At 42.1% G+C, this 16,827-nt stretch overlaps 1 protein-coding gene across 1 annotated transcript in view; it reads right to left on the reverse strand.

Annotated features, from left to right (window-relative positions):
* Positions 1-9,817: 9,817 nt before the first annotated feature.
* Positions 9,818-16,827, reverse strand: part of COG2 (component of oligomeric golgi complex 2) — a 60,797-nt gene continuing 53,787 nt past the window's right edge. The window contains exons 16-18 of the mRNA XM_006888719.1: positions 13,258-13,397; positions 11,789-11,969; positions 9,818-9,931 (exon numbers count right to left, since the gene is read on the reverse strand). Coding sequence (XP_006888781.1) covers positions 9,830-9,931; positions 11,789-11,969; positions 13,258-13,397 — 423 coding nt within the window. The 3' untranslated portion in view covers positions 9,818-9,829. The remainder of the gene's footprint in view (positions 9,932-11,788; positions 11,970-13,257; positions 13,398-16,827) is intronic.

Below are 16,827 nucleotides of genomic sequence, written 5' to 3' on the forward strand. Positions count from 1 at the left end.
TGGTTCTTTTCGGGCTTCCTTCATCTTCACAAGGAGGTTTACACATTGTTGGTTTCCTTGGGCCACTCCTGATAACTGCCATCATTTTCATGAGGAACTTCCATCTACAGACTTTTTCTTTCAGGAAAAAGTCATTTGGGCAAGCAGTTTTGAAAGCAAACTCCAGCCTAATAAGAGGAGTGGGAAATCAGGCATATTCAGGAAGTGATGTATCATTTTTATTTCTCCAATGGAGCCGTCAATGGTTTCAGAAAAAAATTGGTCTTCAGGCTTTCCCCAATCCTAAAGTCACCAAATGGGAAGATGAGGAACTCTGAGATGTTTCGACTGAATATGTACTAAAAAGTCCAGCCTGACCCTCTCTCCTAGTTATTTTTATCCATGCTTCCTGAGAGGCAATGGGTATGGCAGAAACGGATGCCAAATAGAGCTGGACCCCAGACACCTTCAGTCGCCTTCAGACATGGCAGTCTGCTTGGCCATCTGCTGAACCAGAGAGTGGCTCTTCTGTTAGAGCCTCCCCTGCAGTTCAGACGCTTGTTCTTCCACTCTCTAGTCCTTTACAATATGCACACTGATTCTATTCTAGATCTCTTTTCCCTTTCTGGGTTCTTTCCTGGGGCCCCACAGTCTTTCCGTCTGGTGATATCTGGGAAGACAATAACAGTCTCAGACTTCTGATGTTTCTAGTTGGTAAATACCCAAAAGGTGAAGTCAACTAGCTGGAATGAATTCATGCTGGTTATTCCAGTAAGTTTCTGTAGGGTTTTTTTTTTCTAATATCAGGGCACTTTGGGAGAGAATATTCATGTTAACCACTCAGACATTAGCTGAGTCTTCTGGCTCACGAGCTATGTACTGGCCGTAAGCCTGGTATACTCACTCAAGGAATTCAGAAGGAGCCTCAGCAGACTTCTGCTGAACTGCTTGCACCATGTTTAAACATTTTTGATTGGAGACTCCTTGCTTTAAACCTTCAAGGACACATCTTTGTGATTTTCCTGTTGCAGCAGGCTCCATCATTTGGGTTTCAATTTGGCTCATTTGGGGAGATCTCCTGAGCTGGGTCTGGAGTCCCATTGGGGGACTTCATGAATGTGAGCTGCTTCCTCTCATGCCTTGTCCAAGACTAGCCTCCTCTTATCCTGGGCCAGGGGCATGGTTAATTCTGCCTGAATATCTACCCAGTTAAGGTATTGTTGTTGAGTACCATCAAGTTGGAACTGACTCATAGCGACTCAGCAATGGGTTTTCAGAAGCAGTAAATTTCATGAGAGGAGATTGCCTATCTTCTCCTGTGAAGCAGCCAGTGGATTTGAACAATGTACCTATGATACCTAATTCAAAGTGGCCAAAGCTTGTCTATCTCATTTCACTAATGCCTAGTATGTCGATGTTCATGTTCCACTTCACTTTTAAAAATTTCCAGTTTTCCAACAATCAAGTTACATACATTCCGTGTTCCAATTATTGAACAATGTTTGTCATTGTTTTTCCTCATTTTAACTAACTGCCTGTCTGGGCTCTACTGCTACACTACTATAATAACTATCCATGTTCATAGGGCTTTTCAATTATTTAAGAAGTGGATGTCTAATCCATTACAATATGATGCCACCTTCAAGATGGATTGCATCTCAATGTCAAGAAAACAAAGATTCTTACCACTGGACTGATGGATGAAGAATAAATTGAAAGTGTTAACAACTTCATCTTATTTGGATGCACAATTAATACCTTTGGGACCAGCAGTCAGGAAATAAGGAGACACTTTCACTGGGAAAAGCTGTAGTTAGAAACTTCCAAATTATTGAGGAGTAATGATGTCTAGTTAGTTTGAGGAATAAGGTGCATCTGATTCAGTTTATGGTCTTTCCAATCACTTGCTGTACATCTGAGAGCTAGACAATGAAGAGGGATGACAGAAGAATTGATGCCTTTGAACTGTGGTGTTGGCAAAGAGCACTGAACATCCCATGCACAGCCAAGAGAATGAACAGATATGTCCTGGAGAGGGTGCAGCCAGAATGCTGTTTGGAGACAGGGATGATGAGGCTTCATTTCACATACTTCGGGTAAGTTGCTAGGAGGGGCTATTTCTTGGAGGGGACATGGTACTTGGAAGGATGGAATGCTGGTGAAGGACAGGAAGACCTTCAACCAGGTAAATTGACACAGTGACTGCTGCAATGGGTTCTAGTATGTCAGGAAGTGTGAGAATGGCACAGAATAGGACGGGGTTCAGATCCGTTGTTCATAGGGTTGCTATGAGTCATACTGAATTCAGTGGCACCTAACAACCTTTGCATTGACAGTACAAATCCTTAACCCTGAGCTGACAGAAGAGCAATGATGTCAGTTTGAAGACTAAGGTGTGCCTGATTCAGACGTGGTTTCTGTTACTTGCTATGCATTTGAGACCTGGACAGTGAATCAGAATGACAGAATAAACTGATGGCTTTGAGTTGTAGTGTTAGAGAAGACTGCTTACTATCCCATGGGCTGCCAAAAAGGGAACAAATTCCTTGGAAAAAGTGCAGCCAGAGTGCTTCTTGGAAAAAAGGATGATAAAGCTTTGTCTCTCGTACTTTTGATATGTTGATAGGAGAGACTATTCCTTGAAAAAAGATAATGCCCGAAAGGGCTGAGGAGCAGTGAAAAAGAGGACGAGCTTCTCCAGATGGGTTGACATGGTGACTGCAGCATTGGGCTCACGTGGATCAGAGATGGTGAGGACGGCACAGGCTAGGATAGCGTTCAGCTCTGTTGCTCATAGGGTCGCTATGAATCGTACTCATCTCGACAGAACATGAAAACAACAACAGCACAGCCCCCACAGCTCCTTAGAAGGATGTTGAGTGGTAAAGACAGTGCTTATTACACCTGACATTTTGGCGAGGTCATCTTGATAGGAAAGATCTGTTTGTACAATTTAACAGGTCTGAGGCAGAGAAAGAGTATGTGCCCAATAATGTCCAGTGAGTTGCTCATACTGATTTGACCTCATGAGCATCTGTCAGAAGGGGTATTTTTTGTTCCTATTCCAGGTAGCCCCAGGCATGGTGGAGGCATTTCACTAGATCTGACCGAATGTCCACAACTAGATGTCGCTGGTGCAACAAGGACTTAGGGAACTGTTGGGACATTTACCATCTGAGCTTCTAGATTGTCTTGTTCTATATTAATGCTATCAGAATCATGAGGATAGACTTGGGGCTTCTCAGGCTTTTTGTCTGCCCCTGTTGTGGGATCAGGTTCTTTTCCCAACTGTACTGTCAAGTGTGTGCCCTTCTTATCTGCATCTTTATTGTGCAAGATAATAAAGGCTTGTACATAAAGGATCTTGTCATTTTCCCGACCTTTAACAAAATAATTCAAGCTGCAAGATAGTGTAATAGTTTAAGGGGTAATTAAAAGGCCATTTTTCCCAGAATACAAATTATACATAAGTCAAACTGTATTACAGCAAGACACTACTCTCTTTTTTATCATAGATGCATATAAACATATTTGACAGAATTAGTCCTAATGGGCGATTGTCCAGAATGGAAGCTCCTGCATCCTTCTTACTGTAGTTGAACAAACACAGATCAGACACAGACTCAAAGTCTTGCCAGGTGCTCAATTACCAGATAAATTACGAGGTGCACAATTTTTCAGGAATGCTCTGCTTCTGAAAGGTCACAACCTTGAAACCCCCACAGATTACAGTTTCACTCTGACACAGTGGTTTGCGATTAATTGGATTCAACTCCATATCAACTAGTTGTTTATAACTAAAGACACACTCAAAACCCATGCTCAGATTCACTCCTGACAAGTTGGTTCAAAGTCATAGCAACCCTCCATTGGATTTCCAAGGTGGCAAATCATCACTTTTCTCCCTTGGAGCCCATAGTGGATTCAAACCATCAAAGATGGTTAGCAAGGCAACTTGCCATGGACTACACCACCAGAGCCCCTTAAATGACACAGAGTGACTGGCAAATAAAGCGGGTTTACTGGTTGGCCTGACAGTCCTGGGATTTTCTAGTCATATCTTAGGAAGAGGCTCGGCATCTGATAGCCCTGTCTTCCAGCAGCATCACAAACTGTCAGAGGATGTGGACTGAATCCTTCTCTACATTCCCTGGGACTGGGAGGTCTCCACAAAATCCTGCTCCTCACAGGACTTTCTCTAGGAGAATTAAAGACCTAGGCTTGTGGGATCATATAAATGTTTCTCAGCTAAAGAAAGCAAAGGCACTGCTGTCTAGTCAATTCAGACTAACAGAGACCCTGTGTCCTAGGTAGAACTGCCCATGCAGCCAGTTTCCAAGGCTGTGAAATGCACTGGTTTTAAGTGGCTGAAACCATCTCCACCCATCTCTCCTCTTTATTATATGTATACGTGGACAGACTTTCCCAAAATACGTGGTTCAGGGGATATTGGAACAATAGAAAGTTTGGCCAATGCCACATCATAATCATCAATAATCACTCTTTACAAATTGATGTAAGTAAGTGCCTTCTTTCGATATGACCTGTGCTGGCATGAGCCTGTGGGCCATTTTCCTCTGCCTCTTGGCCTGGGCTGGCCTGGGTTCTAGTGACCAGGTGCACATCCGCCACTTCCACCTCCTTACCTACATCAAGAGCAGCTGTGAGAAGCTGGGGAAAACCCATGAGGAGCTGATCCTTACACCTGTTCCAGCTCAAGCCAAGTCATACACAGGGGATGAGGAGGTGCTGTGGGTCCATCTGGTATCGGAAGTAGAAAAGCTTGGGTGGATGAAGCTGCGCCTCCTGACTGGGCCAACACAAGGTCCTCTGCACCCTCTAGACCATCCAGGGCTTTTCTGTGGCCCAGAGTAAGGAACACAGCGAGACTTGGCTGCTCCAGACCACAGTCGTGCGTCTGTTCATAGTCCCCTGGTTTGTGCCGGAAATGGCCATTCATGCAGAGCCTGGGGCCATTTGCCCCAGTCACTCTTCTCAGATTTCTAGGCTTGTCTAACTTGGATCTTGCCACTGAGAAAATCACAGGGATCATCCAGGCTGAGACAGGGTGGAAAATGAGCCCACCCCTAGCAGGGTTCAGCCCAGATAGCACCCTGCTTTTCAACACTCTTGTCCACTTCCAAGGTAAGGCAGTCCTCAGGTCTGCTCTAGCCCTGACCTGGGTGTTAAGGGTGGCAGTACTCCGTCCTCATGGAATTAGGGTTCAATTCCCAAGTGACAGGATCCCTTCCCTTGTGAGGCCAGGCTATGTGGCCATGTGATCATGTAGGTCACTTTGCAAGGACTGGGCTAACTGTCCCATGAGAGAACTTATTTGCTTATTTAAATCACTTTCATGCTGAAAGTATTGTGAAAACAAGTGTGCTACAAAGATGGTTCACTCGTTCTACAAATGGTTGATGAACCTCTGCTCCTTGTAAGGCTCTGACCAGGCACCGCAAGGTGGAATGGTCTGTAGGCTCTGTGCCTCTGCTCGCTGTCAATGTGAAAAGGGAGAAAAGGTGTGCAAACAGATCCAGGCACGCCTGCGTGTTAAGCTGCAAGTGGAAGTGTTCTAGAAGAGCTCCATGAACTGCCGAGAGCCAGCAGGAGAGGGCCTTAGGGGAAGATTCAGTGGGACACCCAGAGGTGAGATTATGGCCAGGAGGAGGGATGGAGTTCAAGATGAAGATAGAGAGTGAGAAGGAATTTGTCTGACCACAGCATAAAATGGAAATGATACCAGGGGAAGGCAGACTTTAAAAGACCACATTTTAAGAGCCTTTGTGACTTCAAGAGACGTATACATTGGAGTCACTTGTGGGTGGGCTGTTGAACAGGCACAGTAATGCTTGGCAGCCATTATGGTGGCCTGCAGTGTGTGGACTGGAGGCAGGGAGGGCAGCCTGCAGGTTATGCAACAGACCAGGCAAACTGTACCAGTGACACGCACATCAGGAGTCCACAGGCAGTGGGCTGAAGGACAAGTGCTTGATGAGGCTGACCTAGAAGATGGGCAACCTGGGGTCAGAGAGAAATAGGAAGCTGAGAGCTGGGCCCGAGGTTATGTAGAACATTGGTTATCTGCAGTGATACTGCCCTTGGAGGCCTGTGAAGAGGAAGAGGAACCTCCAGCCCCACGTGAGAGATAATGGGCTGAGGTTTTGATCATGAGCCAGCACTGAAGGCACCATCCTTTCCGTGAAGGTTTTGGGGCGCTGAGCCTGGCTGCTCTGTCGGAGGAGCTCCAGGAGGAGGGTCGGTGAAGAAATGGGCCCAGCACACCAAGGTGACAAGAGAGCATAGAGCTCAGGGTGGAAGTGTCATTTCCCAAAGGTGTCCGCCTACTGGATGGTGGCTCCAGAGCTGGAAAAGAAGTGGAAAAGCAAAGTGGAAAGTGGGAAACTGTAGCCCGCCCTCAGGCTGCAGTTCACCTCCAAATTAGCCCATCTTCCAATGGTGCCTGTTCCCGTTGATGAACTATGAGCAGTGGACAGCCACTATCTGCATCCTGGGCTGTGACCAACCCTTGGTGCAGAGTGTGAGCCAGCCAGGGTGCCTGGCAGGGCTTCAGGATGGACAGGTGGCCTCAGATGGCAGGCTTGGATTTGCCATCAACCTTTAACTTCCCTTGTTTGTGCATGTTGTGTGGGAGAGAAGTTGCTTTTCCACAGTATAAGAAATGCATAGAAACTCTGCTGCCCCAGGCTTCCCAAGGTGGCTGGTTGTAATGTGAAGAATAAGACATGGAGCCAAGGACCCCCAGGGTTGGCCCTGGAAGGAGTCTGAACACACTAATCCATTTTAGAAAGCAAGAAGGGTTTCCCTTTTAATGGGAAAATAGTCACTGAGCTTTGAACTGAAACAGACACTTTTTATTTAGATAATTCCCTCACTGAATGTGAGAAAATGAGTAAGATTGATACATAGTCTTCATGATACTTTAGTTTTTCTTCCATGTACCATTTATGATTTTTTAAAAAATTCCTTATGAAAAACAGAAACATCTTACTTCATGTTAGAATGTAAGATCATGATTGGTTACTCCTTGTGCTATTAATAAATGTTATGTACCAACAACAAGCAAGCAAAAAAAAAAATTCTTTCACCCTGCCGCGGAACAGTAGGTTAGCTGAGATAATGAAGTGTGTTGTGAGTGGTGTTTCAGATGGGATTTCCATTGAGGGCCTGGGCTAGTACCTCCCAGTCAAAAGTAGCTCCTGACTTCTCAGTGAGAAGTTTTAGGGGGTGTCTTTCTCTGGACACTTCCATTCACAAGCAGTGGTGGTCAGTGGTGGTGGATCGGTATAATGGGTAGACAGGCACCTGGGTTTGGGGTTAGGGACACTGGATCACACTGCAGCTGATAAATGGATGAGGCAGGCTGGCACTTCCCCCTACTGGTGACATAGGTTCACGTCTTCACAGATAACTATTTGCCAAGTGTTTTTTATTGAGTGTCTCTGCCAGCACCCTCAGTGAAATCAGACTTACACCTCAGTCTTGGACTAGGCCAGATGAGGGCTGGCCTATGGCCACTAGATAATAACCATGAAGATGATTCCTCCTGTGTAAAGCACTTCCTCTTCCCTTTCTGCATCTATAAACTTTGGAATAATTGCATACATGTTAGCTATTGATAAACACTGAGACAAACACAAAAGTATCCAAGGGTGGGATAGGGATGGTGGTTTTCATCAAAAGCGATGAAATTTTTTAACTTTGGTAAGAGTGCTGCTAACACAGTGGTTCTTAACCAAAAGATTGACATTTCAAACCTACCAGTTACTACATGAGAGGAAAGGTGCGGCAGTCGGCTTCCATACGGAATATACGGCCTTGGATGCCCCATGGCTGGTTCTACTTTTCTACAGGGTTGGAATTGACTTGGCAGCCCTGGATTTAGTTGAAAGGGTACACTTAAGTGATTTCAGAGATTTCAGCAGAGTGTCTATGGGACCTTTAGTCCAGGTTAATAACGTTCCAGGGCTTGTCAGGGGCAGACTGTACAACGAGGTCATGTTGACAGGGGTAGCTCTTTTGACTCAGACACGCGGCTGGGTCAGGGCAGAAAATAGCAAAGAAAATCCCTAAAATGTAAAGGCAAGGTGTGAGACAGCTTCTCAGTTTCTTGTCTCAGGTCTGTGTCATTCACTCCATTTGGTCCTTGCCTTCACTGCTGGCATGAGTCAGCCTGACCAGGCTCTGTGGCCAGGCCTAGTGAAGGTGGCTGGGCATGGAGGTCTGGGATGAGCTGGGTGTGAAGTGGGGTGCATAGCTGGCTGAGTCTCAGAGCCCTCACTGGCAAACGGAAAAAGCTTGAGTGAAGCCATGGATATCCACTCCGATGGCCATGACACTCTGCATGAAAGAGAAAACCAGCTGCCCACAGTTCCTCCTCTATGGAAGAAGGGCAGCAAGAGAGGACTGTACAGGTGGGCACCTGGCCAGCCTCAGGGGCAGCTTCACATCTTCATTCGTTTTCTAAAGATTGCCCTAGTGTGTTCTGGGCAGGTCTTTGAACCTCTTGTTCGTGGTTCAGTCATGGCTAATGAACCAAACCAGAACAGATCTGAATTTGTAAAATGTGGGTGAACCAGAATTGTAACCAGAATGGAAAAATGGTACCAGGTGATCTTGGCCATGGTCTTTGCAATCACTTGCTATGCATCAGAGAGCTGGACAATGAGTACAATCGATGCTTGTGAGTTGTGATGCTGGACAAGAGTACTGGATCACCAAGAGAATAAACAGGTGTGTCCTGGAGAGGTTGAAACCAAGTCACCCCTTGGAGGTAAGAATTTTTAAGCTCCTTCTCACATACTTTGGGTATGCTGCCAGGAGGGATGAGTCCTGGGAGAAGGACATCATGCTTGGAAGGGTGGAGGAAAAAGGCACAGGAGAGGAAAACTCTGGATGAGATGGACTGACAGTAATTGGAATTATGGGGGTAGGTGGGTCTGAGACAGTTATACTGTCTCAGGATGGGGCAGGGTTCAGAGCTGTTGTGCACAGGGTGGCTATGAGCTGCAGGCAACATAATAATGAGAATACTTTCTCCACCCTATAACCATGATGATCTTACAGAAAGAGTAGTTACCTAGTGACGTCCATGGTAAGGTGCATTAATTCTTGTCCCATGGAGAACTTCCAGTATGGGGCTGTCACTGCCAGAACCCTTGACTAGGTACTAGTCTATTCCCTATAAGGGAACACTTGTCATTAAAAGGCACAAGTAATTAAGAATATTTAACATATGGTGAATTTGAAAATAAGAAGTGTGCACACTTTCAGAAGACATGTCTTTTATTCAGGAAATGTAAATTTTCCTACCATTGTGGGCCCTGACAGAGTTGTGGGGAATAAGCAATATTGGAAGCCCAGTCCTTGAACCCAGTGTTGACAGGGACCCCATTTCAGAGCCTCTTTTAGAAAGTCATACATCAACAGTCACTGTCATTTCGGAGAAGGGCTCTTCCATACAGTAAGCTATGTTAGTCTCCATGTAGTAGTTGGGAGATGACTTTTTACATTCATACTGACTTCAGTCATTTTAGAAATCAACTCTTGCATGCTAAGATATACAACAAAAATAAAACACTTTTCCCCCCCCTGTAAACTATAGTACAAAGTTTCAAATGTCTTAAAAACTATCTTCCACACAATGGAAAAAGGCTTTGTGTTCTTTTTGGGTGAAAGAACACCCAGATATACCAAGAGAAGATGGAATGGCAGGTGGCTGGAGACGCACTGGAAGCACTTCTTTGCTGTAGACTTGGTCACAGAACAGATCCACTTTTTCCCAATGGGATATACGTCCAACTTGCCCTTCAGGGTCCTTCCAAGGTGCTTAAGGCTGCTCTGCTGTTGCCTGGTCCTTGGCTGCAACAACAAGCTCTGTGAGAGCTGGGAAGCTTTTTATGTTGCTTGTTTGCAGGCCCAGCTTTTGTATCTGCCAAAGTCATGAGAGAAGAAATTACATTACTGTGAGCTAAACTGAAGGCAGAGAGAAAACCCACCCAAACCCTCAAAATCAAAAACCTTTTAAAAACCTAAACAAGAACCCACTCTGTTGACTTTAGTTAGAAAAACAAACGGAAAAAACCCAGCTTCCTAACAATTTATAATATAATAATATAAGGGGTCAAACATTTAGTATTCTAAGTAGACAGTATGTTCAGTTATCTCAGGTCATCAAATCAAATCATTTCCTACAAACAGCCTTATAGGGACTTAAAAACAAAACATATTGGAGAAAAAAAATTCATCATGAGAAAAATAATAAACTGGACTATTTTTTAAAGGAGACAAAACAGAAGTGTTAACTCAAAGTCTTAATTTTGATGCTTAACATTAATGTAGTTTCTTAGAATCTGATGAACTGAAAACACTTTGGCACAAGTATTTGGATTTTTCTGGTACTGAATACATGGTATAATGCTTCTGCTTGGTTTGGGGGGTTTTAAAAACACTTTTCTTATTAACTTGTTTTAATTGTGTTCCATACACTCCTTCATTTTCATTATATTTTGTTCATTTATATTGTGAGGTATTTTTATTCACTTCTGCTTTTGTTAAAAAACAAACAAAAAACCACACACACAAACCCTTCCAGAGAAATATTCAGGAAGATGTATGCCATTGTGTTTAGGATTAGTCCTTGGGGCTGGGATTACTGAGGATACTCTGTCTTTTCCATCCTCTCCTTCTCCCTAGCCTCTTTTTCTTTCTTTTACATACCTATTCGTCTTCCTTCTGTATAAACACTTTCTTACTCGTAAAAAGACAAAGTGTTTGTTAAATAAAGAAACATAACAACTGAAGCAGAAAAATGTAGGTTTTTCAGTGACATTCCTGAGGTATAAAATAAAACTTAAATCAATTAGAAAATCATGCTTCTGGATGGAAATTTTACAATTTCCTTTGTTTCTGGGAAAACAGTTCTTCCTTGAGCATCTACTACTGTATGGTAAACCTGACCTATCTCTGAACATCTAAAATGTTGTATGACACTACAAGGAAGTTACTTTAGTGACACAAGTACATGTTATCCTTATCTGCTTCCCAAGTGATTACACATCAGCACTCATCTGTGTGTCACGATTCTAAAATCTGTTATAGGACCCTGTAAAACAGGCAGAGATATGGAAGTTACACGCTTTTCCAAGTAATACAGAAAGATGAAGGCTTTTCCAGTTCTTCTATGTTAAGCTAACACATATTTCACAAGGTGGTGACTCACTACTAATTATGTCTCATGTACTTTCTAGACAGTAGACAAAAAGGACAGTTGTCTGTCCTTGTCGGCTTACAGTTGAGTGAGTTTTAGGAAAATGAGTGCTAGTGAACAACAGCCCAATCATTAATTCATGAGATTTCAGAAATTCTCTGAATTTTTGAAAATGTTTTATAGTTTTTCTGTATCTTCTTTTTCAAGTCTTAGGTACCAAAAAAAAGGGAGTATCATGCTTGGGAAAATAGATGGTCAGCGAAGGAGAGGAAGACCTCCAACAAGATGGTTTGACACTGACTTCAGCAGTGAGCTCTAGTGTGTCAGAGATAATGAAGATGGCACAGGATAGGGCAAGGTTCAGGCCTGTTGTTCTCACTGGGTTGCTATGAGTACTTGAAAGCACCTACCAACAACAAGAAAGTACAAACTATTGAGTTTTACGTATTTCAGAGCCCTGACACTTTTCTTCTTAACATTTGGGAAGTCAATTCTCTAGTCATCTTAATGGCGTCTCGGCTTACTGAAGCACCAGCACTGGAACGGATTTCAGACGTGCTGATCTGACAGCGCTGTTACCTGCTCTCCTAAGTACTCGACATCCAAGGCCAACTGCAGCCTGATCTTGCTGTCATCACTCACGCCTCCACTGGAGCCCATTGGGTTGGCCGGGGTGCTTTTTCTAGCTTGCTTCAGCCTTTTCAGGCTCTCTTCCATTTTCTTCACTGAATTCAGGACATCTGACACAGTTTCATAGTACCTTAAGAATAAGAAACATTTACCAGTGAAACAGAAGCATTTTTGTATAGGATCCAGTATAGTAATTGGCATTTTTTGGGGGGGAAATTTTTTTAAGTTGAAACAATCTCCAACAAAGCATTAAGGCATGGTAAATATTTACTTCTTCCTAAGACTGTGACAATAATAGGCTTTTAACTTTTCTGTACTGCATTCTGGCATATCAAGAGAGAGGTACAGGGGATTTATTTAGAATTAATCCTCAAGACTAATAGAAAATCAAACTGTCTTTCATGTATCAGGGTGAAAATATATAGTTTAATCCCTAAATGTAAACAATTTCTAAGAGCAGCTTATCTTTTAATGAGAAAAAGTATTTAAAAATTTAAAATAACATTAACTGCTTTCAAATATACATGGGCATGGTTTAATTTCTAAATTATAAAAGTGTTATATTTCAAAACTTTGTTCACAAAGTGCAACAATGAATGAATGGAAATCCAAAATCTCTGTAAACTTTCATTAAAATTAATATAAAAAAAAACCCTTTGTTCATAAATCAGTTACTTAGAGATCTGGAATACATTTGCCTATAAAAACAATATAAATTACTGCTATGTTCTAAACTACCCCACGAATGACTAGTTAAATCAAAATAATAAAATGCTTTATAAAATTAATAATTAAACAATACTTAATAAGTCAATGGAATGTTTTTAATATCCTCAATACTGTCATTTGTGAAAAAGGAGGTTTAATTAGACATAAATTCAATCACAGTAACTCTCAAGGGTTTTAGATACTGGTTCTTTATCTAGTTTAACTACATCAAAATGTCTTGCATTCTCTCCACTGATTATAGGATCTTCTCAATCTACATCCTTGATTACCTGGCATGACGAGAGCTACTGGACAGGTAGGCCTGGGAAGAGGAGGAGTATTAAAGGGAAAGATGCTGTCTGCGGGGATGGTATTAAGAGCAACGAATAGAGGCATATAGAGAGGGAGCACGAGATAATCTTGTAAGCCGAGGTGGGATACAAAGCTGAGGCAGCACATAGCCTGAGAGACCAGGAGCAGGCAAACAGACCAGCTTTGTTACAGTTATAGGAAAAAGGTGTCCTTGGGCCTGTGTGTGGAGTGGGACTGAACACAAACCTCAGTCTGCAACACAAATGGGCATTCTGAGTCAGACACTGGAACTAATCAGTGTCCAGCAACTTCATCTACAAACATCCCAACAGACTTGGTGATCTCTCCTTGGGACTCTCCTAAGAAAGTACCACATATTATGTTTTGAAGTTACTTACTTATGAGTGCTCTCAGAAAGTGCTCCTTCTAGCCACTGCTGAATTATTGCTTGCTGGACTTTATCCTTGTGTTCATTCTGAAGCTGGTAAAAGGGCTTCAAAGCACTGTCCACATAGGAGGAAGCTTTAGTGGGAGCCTCCTGTAAGAATGTTAGTAGTGATTAAATATGCACAGAAGAAAAGAAGTCAAAGAATAACAGTAAACCTAACATCAAGTTAAAAGGTTAATATCCCTGCCTTTTAAAAGTAAGAATACCACATAATTATACATGGAGAACAAGTCTAAAAAACCACACAGGTGAGAATGGTGTTTGAAGTCAGACTAGATTCAGCTGTTCATCTACCCATTTATAAATTAATTACCTATGACAGTCCATACACATCACTAGGGATCTCACTAAGTTCAAATTCTGATTGAGCAGATGTTTGATGTCACAGTTTGCATTTCTACAAAGCACCCACGAGGTGGTACCAATGCTGCCAGTTAATGGATCAAGGTTTGCATTTGTTCAGTTCTTTGAACTTGAGATATACCAAGTGTTTTCTTCTCTCTTGATTTTTTAACTCCATCTCCTTGCACACGTTCTTGCACTATTTTGCTGTCTTCTCAATCTGACCTTTGAAATCTGTTAAACTCTCTTACTTGAGCATTTCTCCCCTTTATTTTGGACTCTCTACATTCTAGCTTGTGTGTCAATCTTTTCTAACATCCATTTTTCTTCCCTGTCTTTATAATGACCTTTCACTTTTTTGTATGGATGATGTCCTTGATGTCATCCCACAACTTACCTGGTATTTGATCATTAGTGTTCAATACATCAAATCTATCCATTAGATGGTTTTCAGATTTGATTTTGTCAAATTGTTTTCCTTTTCTTCAGCTTCAATTTGCATTTCCACATCCCAGTCAGGCCCTGGCCTTATCTTGAGGATGGATTTTGAGTTTTTCCATCAACTCTTTCACAGATGTATTCAATTTGACTCCTGTATAGTCCATCAGTTGAGGTCCACACATATAGTCACTTTTGAGGTATTTGCAATGAATAAATCATTGTACAAAATTCTATCATTTAACCTCCAGCACCATTTCGATCAACAAGGACATATTTTCCAAGTGCCAACATTTCCATTCCAGTCACAATCATGATGAATGTGTTGATTGCATGTCCTATCAATTTCGGGCTATAAAAGTTGGTAAAAGTCTTCAATTTCTTTTTCTTTGGTGTTAGTGGTTGGTGCATATCCAAGTGTTCTTCCTTGTATGTGCATGGATAGTATCCTATCACTCACAGCATGATAATCCAGGATAGACTTTGAAATGATGTGACTGTCTATGCATCACCATTCCTCTCCAAATTGCCATTCCTGGCATAACAGATCATATGACTGCCTGATTAAAAATGGCCACTACCATTCCAACTAGCTCCATTAATGTCTGTTGTTGTTACTATGTGCTGTTGAGTCACCTGCAACCCACAGTGACCCTATGTACAACAGCTCTGATGCCTGCCCTGTCGAGCCAGTCTCACTAACACACTAACCCCCAATCAATACCCCAGTTACTGTATCAATCCATCTTATCTGAGGTCTTCCTCTCCTGAGCTGTCCCTCCACCCTTCTGAATATGATATCCTTCTCTAAGGCCACATGCCCAAAGTATGTGAGATGGAGCTTCAAAATCCTAGCCTATAGGAGAAACTTGGTTTCATACTGTCACCTGATGAGAGGTGATGGTGGTGAGCATCACTCCCCTGATCTCCAGGAAGGTACGTGGTGGACAAGTGGGGATAAAGCATCTTTTTTCCAATCATCAGCTAGCTACTGTTGTGAGTACTGCCACCACTATCCTGGATTTCTATACCACAGAGACAGCTCTTCAAAATGGTCACATTAGGATGTTTACAGTCTGTGTTTCATTTTACTCTTTATTTGATGTTTTAATTAAGTATGAGTTACTTTCTCACGCTTTCTTTTTGAACTGTAAGTTTTAGAATTATCCATCTCTGTTGTCTTTTGTGGAGAGGGTCTAAATTGCTTTCTGTCTAGTCCACTATTGTAACCAGCACTCCACAATAACCTATTTTGCATGTTCCAAACTTTAAACTGAAATGGGAAAACAGCCATAAAGAGGTTGGTTAAAGCCTCAAGTCACCAAACACAACTCCTTCCACTAGATGGGGTGACGAATGCATTCAATTGACAAGGTTCTAACTCTGGCAGATTCACAAAAAGGCTGGCTCCAAACTAAGAATATGAAGTTTCAGATGATTAGATTCTAGAGTTCCTTGCCAGTTCACATTTTCACATGTACAATTCACAACATTAGTTTTATTAATGATATTGTACAATCATTACCACTACTCCATTCCAAACCGTTTTACCTCTACTAATAGAAACTAAATGCTCTCTAAGGTAAGATTGCTTCCCCTCTTCCTGCTGCTCCTTTTGCTGTTGTTAAGGAACTTCAAATGGACTTTGACTCAGAGTGAGCCTAGCAACAGACCAAAACATTGCCCTATCCTGCATCATCCGCACCATCTCTACTTCTAAGAACCACTAGCAAAACTTCATTTCTGAGAATAATCCTTAGTGCCTAAAATCTAACTCTGAGTGGAGAAAGAAAAGTGAGAATTATGTGAAATCTAACAAGGACAAAATGAGAATAAATGCTTGAAAATTGAGCTCAACAGAGAAAATCTAGAAACTGGTGAAACTAAATACCCCAATCACTGCTCTATATGGGAAACAAGAGACTTTGACTACCAGCATGTGCTCAATTTGGTCAAAAGCTGTGCTGCAATCTCAAAGGCATGTTGCTCACATCCACCACCTACTCCACGAGAGGGATGGGCAACTTCCTCCCGTGTGATTCACTGCTTTTGAAAACCCACCGGAGGGTCACCTACAGGGGTCAGTTCTGACTTGATGGTAAACAACAACTGCAAAGGTCTCTAATATTTTAAAATGTAGCTCTTGAAATCTTGTTCTTTTTTTAAAAAAAGAATCCATGAAAGCAGGTATTTCCAATAACAATATTAATGGAACAAGATACATTTATTTTTTAGTATGCTATATAAAGACAAAAAACAAATACTTCCAGGATTTTACTGGAGATAGCCATTTCTCCTCAAAACAAATGAGATTAATTAAGTTTCGGTCTCAGATTACTCCTAAGTCCTTTAGAGGAGCCTGAACTTCCTCCTCCATCACTATTGCCTCTTGATCATATATTGTTTCTTGAAATTCTTCTGTGTCAGCCAATATTTTTCGGTACAGTGACTCTGTATACTCCTTTCATCTTTTTATTGCTTCCTGAATCATTCAATATTCTGCCCATCACATCCTTAAGCATTGCAACTTGTGGCTTGAATTTGTTCTTCAGTTCTTTCAGCTTAAGAAATGTTGAGTGAATTCAGCCCTTTTGATTTTCTGACTCCAGATCTTTACCCTTTTCATTGTAATACTTTGCCTTGTCTTCCCGAGCTGTCCTTTGAAATCTTCTCTTCAGCTTCTTAACGTCTTGATTTTTTCCTTTCACTTGGGCTGTTCTGAAGGACTTGGCAAAAAATA

This window comes from Elephantulus edwardii, unplaced genomic scaffold, assembly GCF_000299155.1.
Source record: "Elephantulus edwardii isolate Elephantulus edwardi_28Jun2011 unplaced genomic scaffold, EleEdw1.0 scaffold00071, whole genome shotgun sequence".
Lineage (NCBI taxonomy): Eukaryota > Metazoa > Chordata > Mammalia > Macroscelidea > Macroscelididae > Elephantulus > Elephantulus edwardii.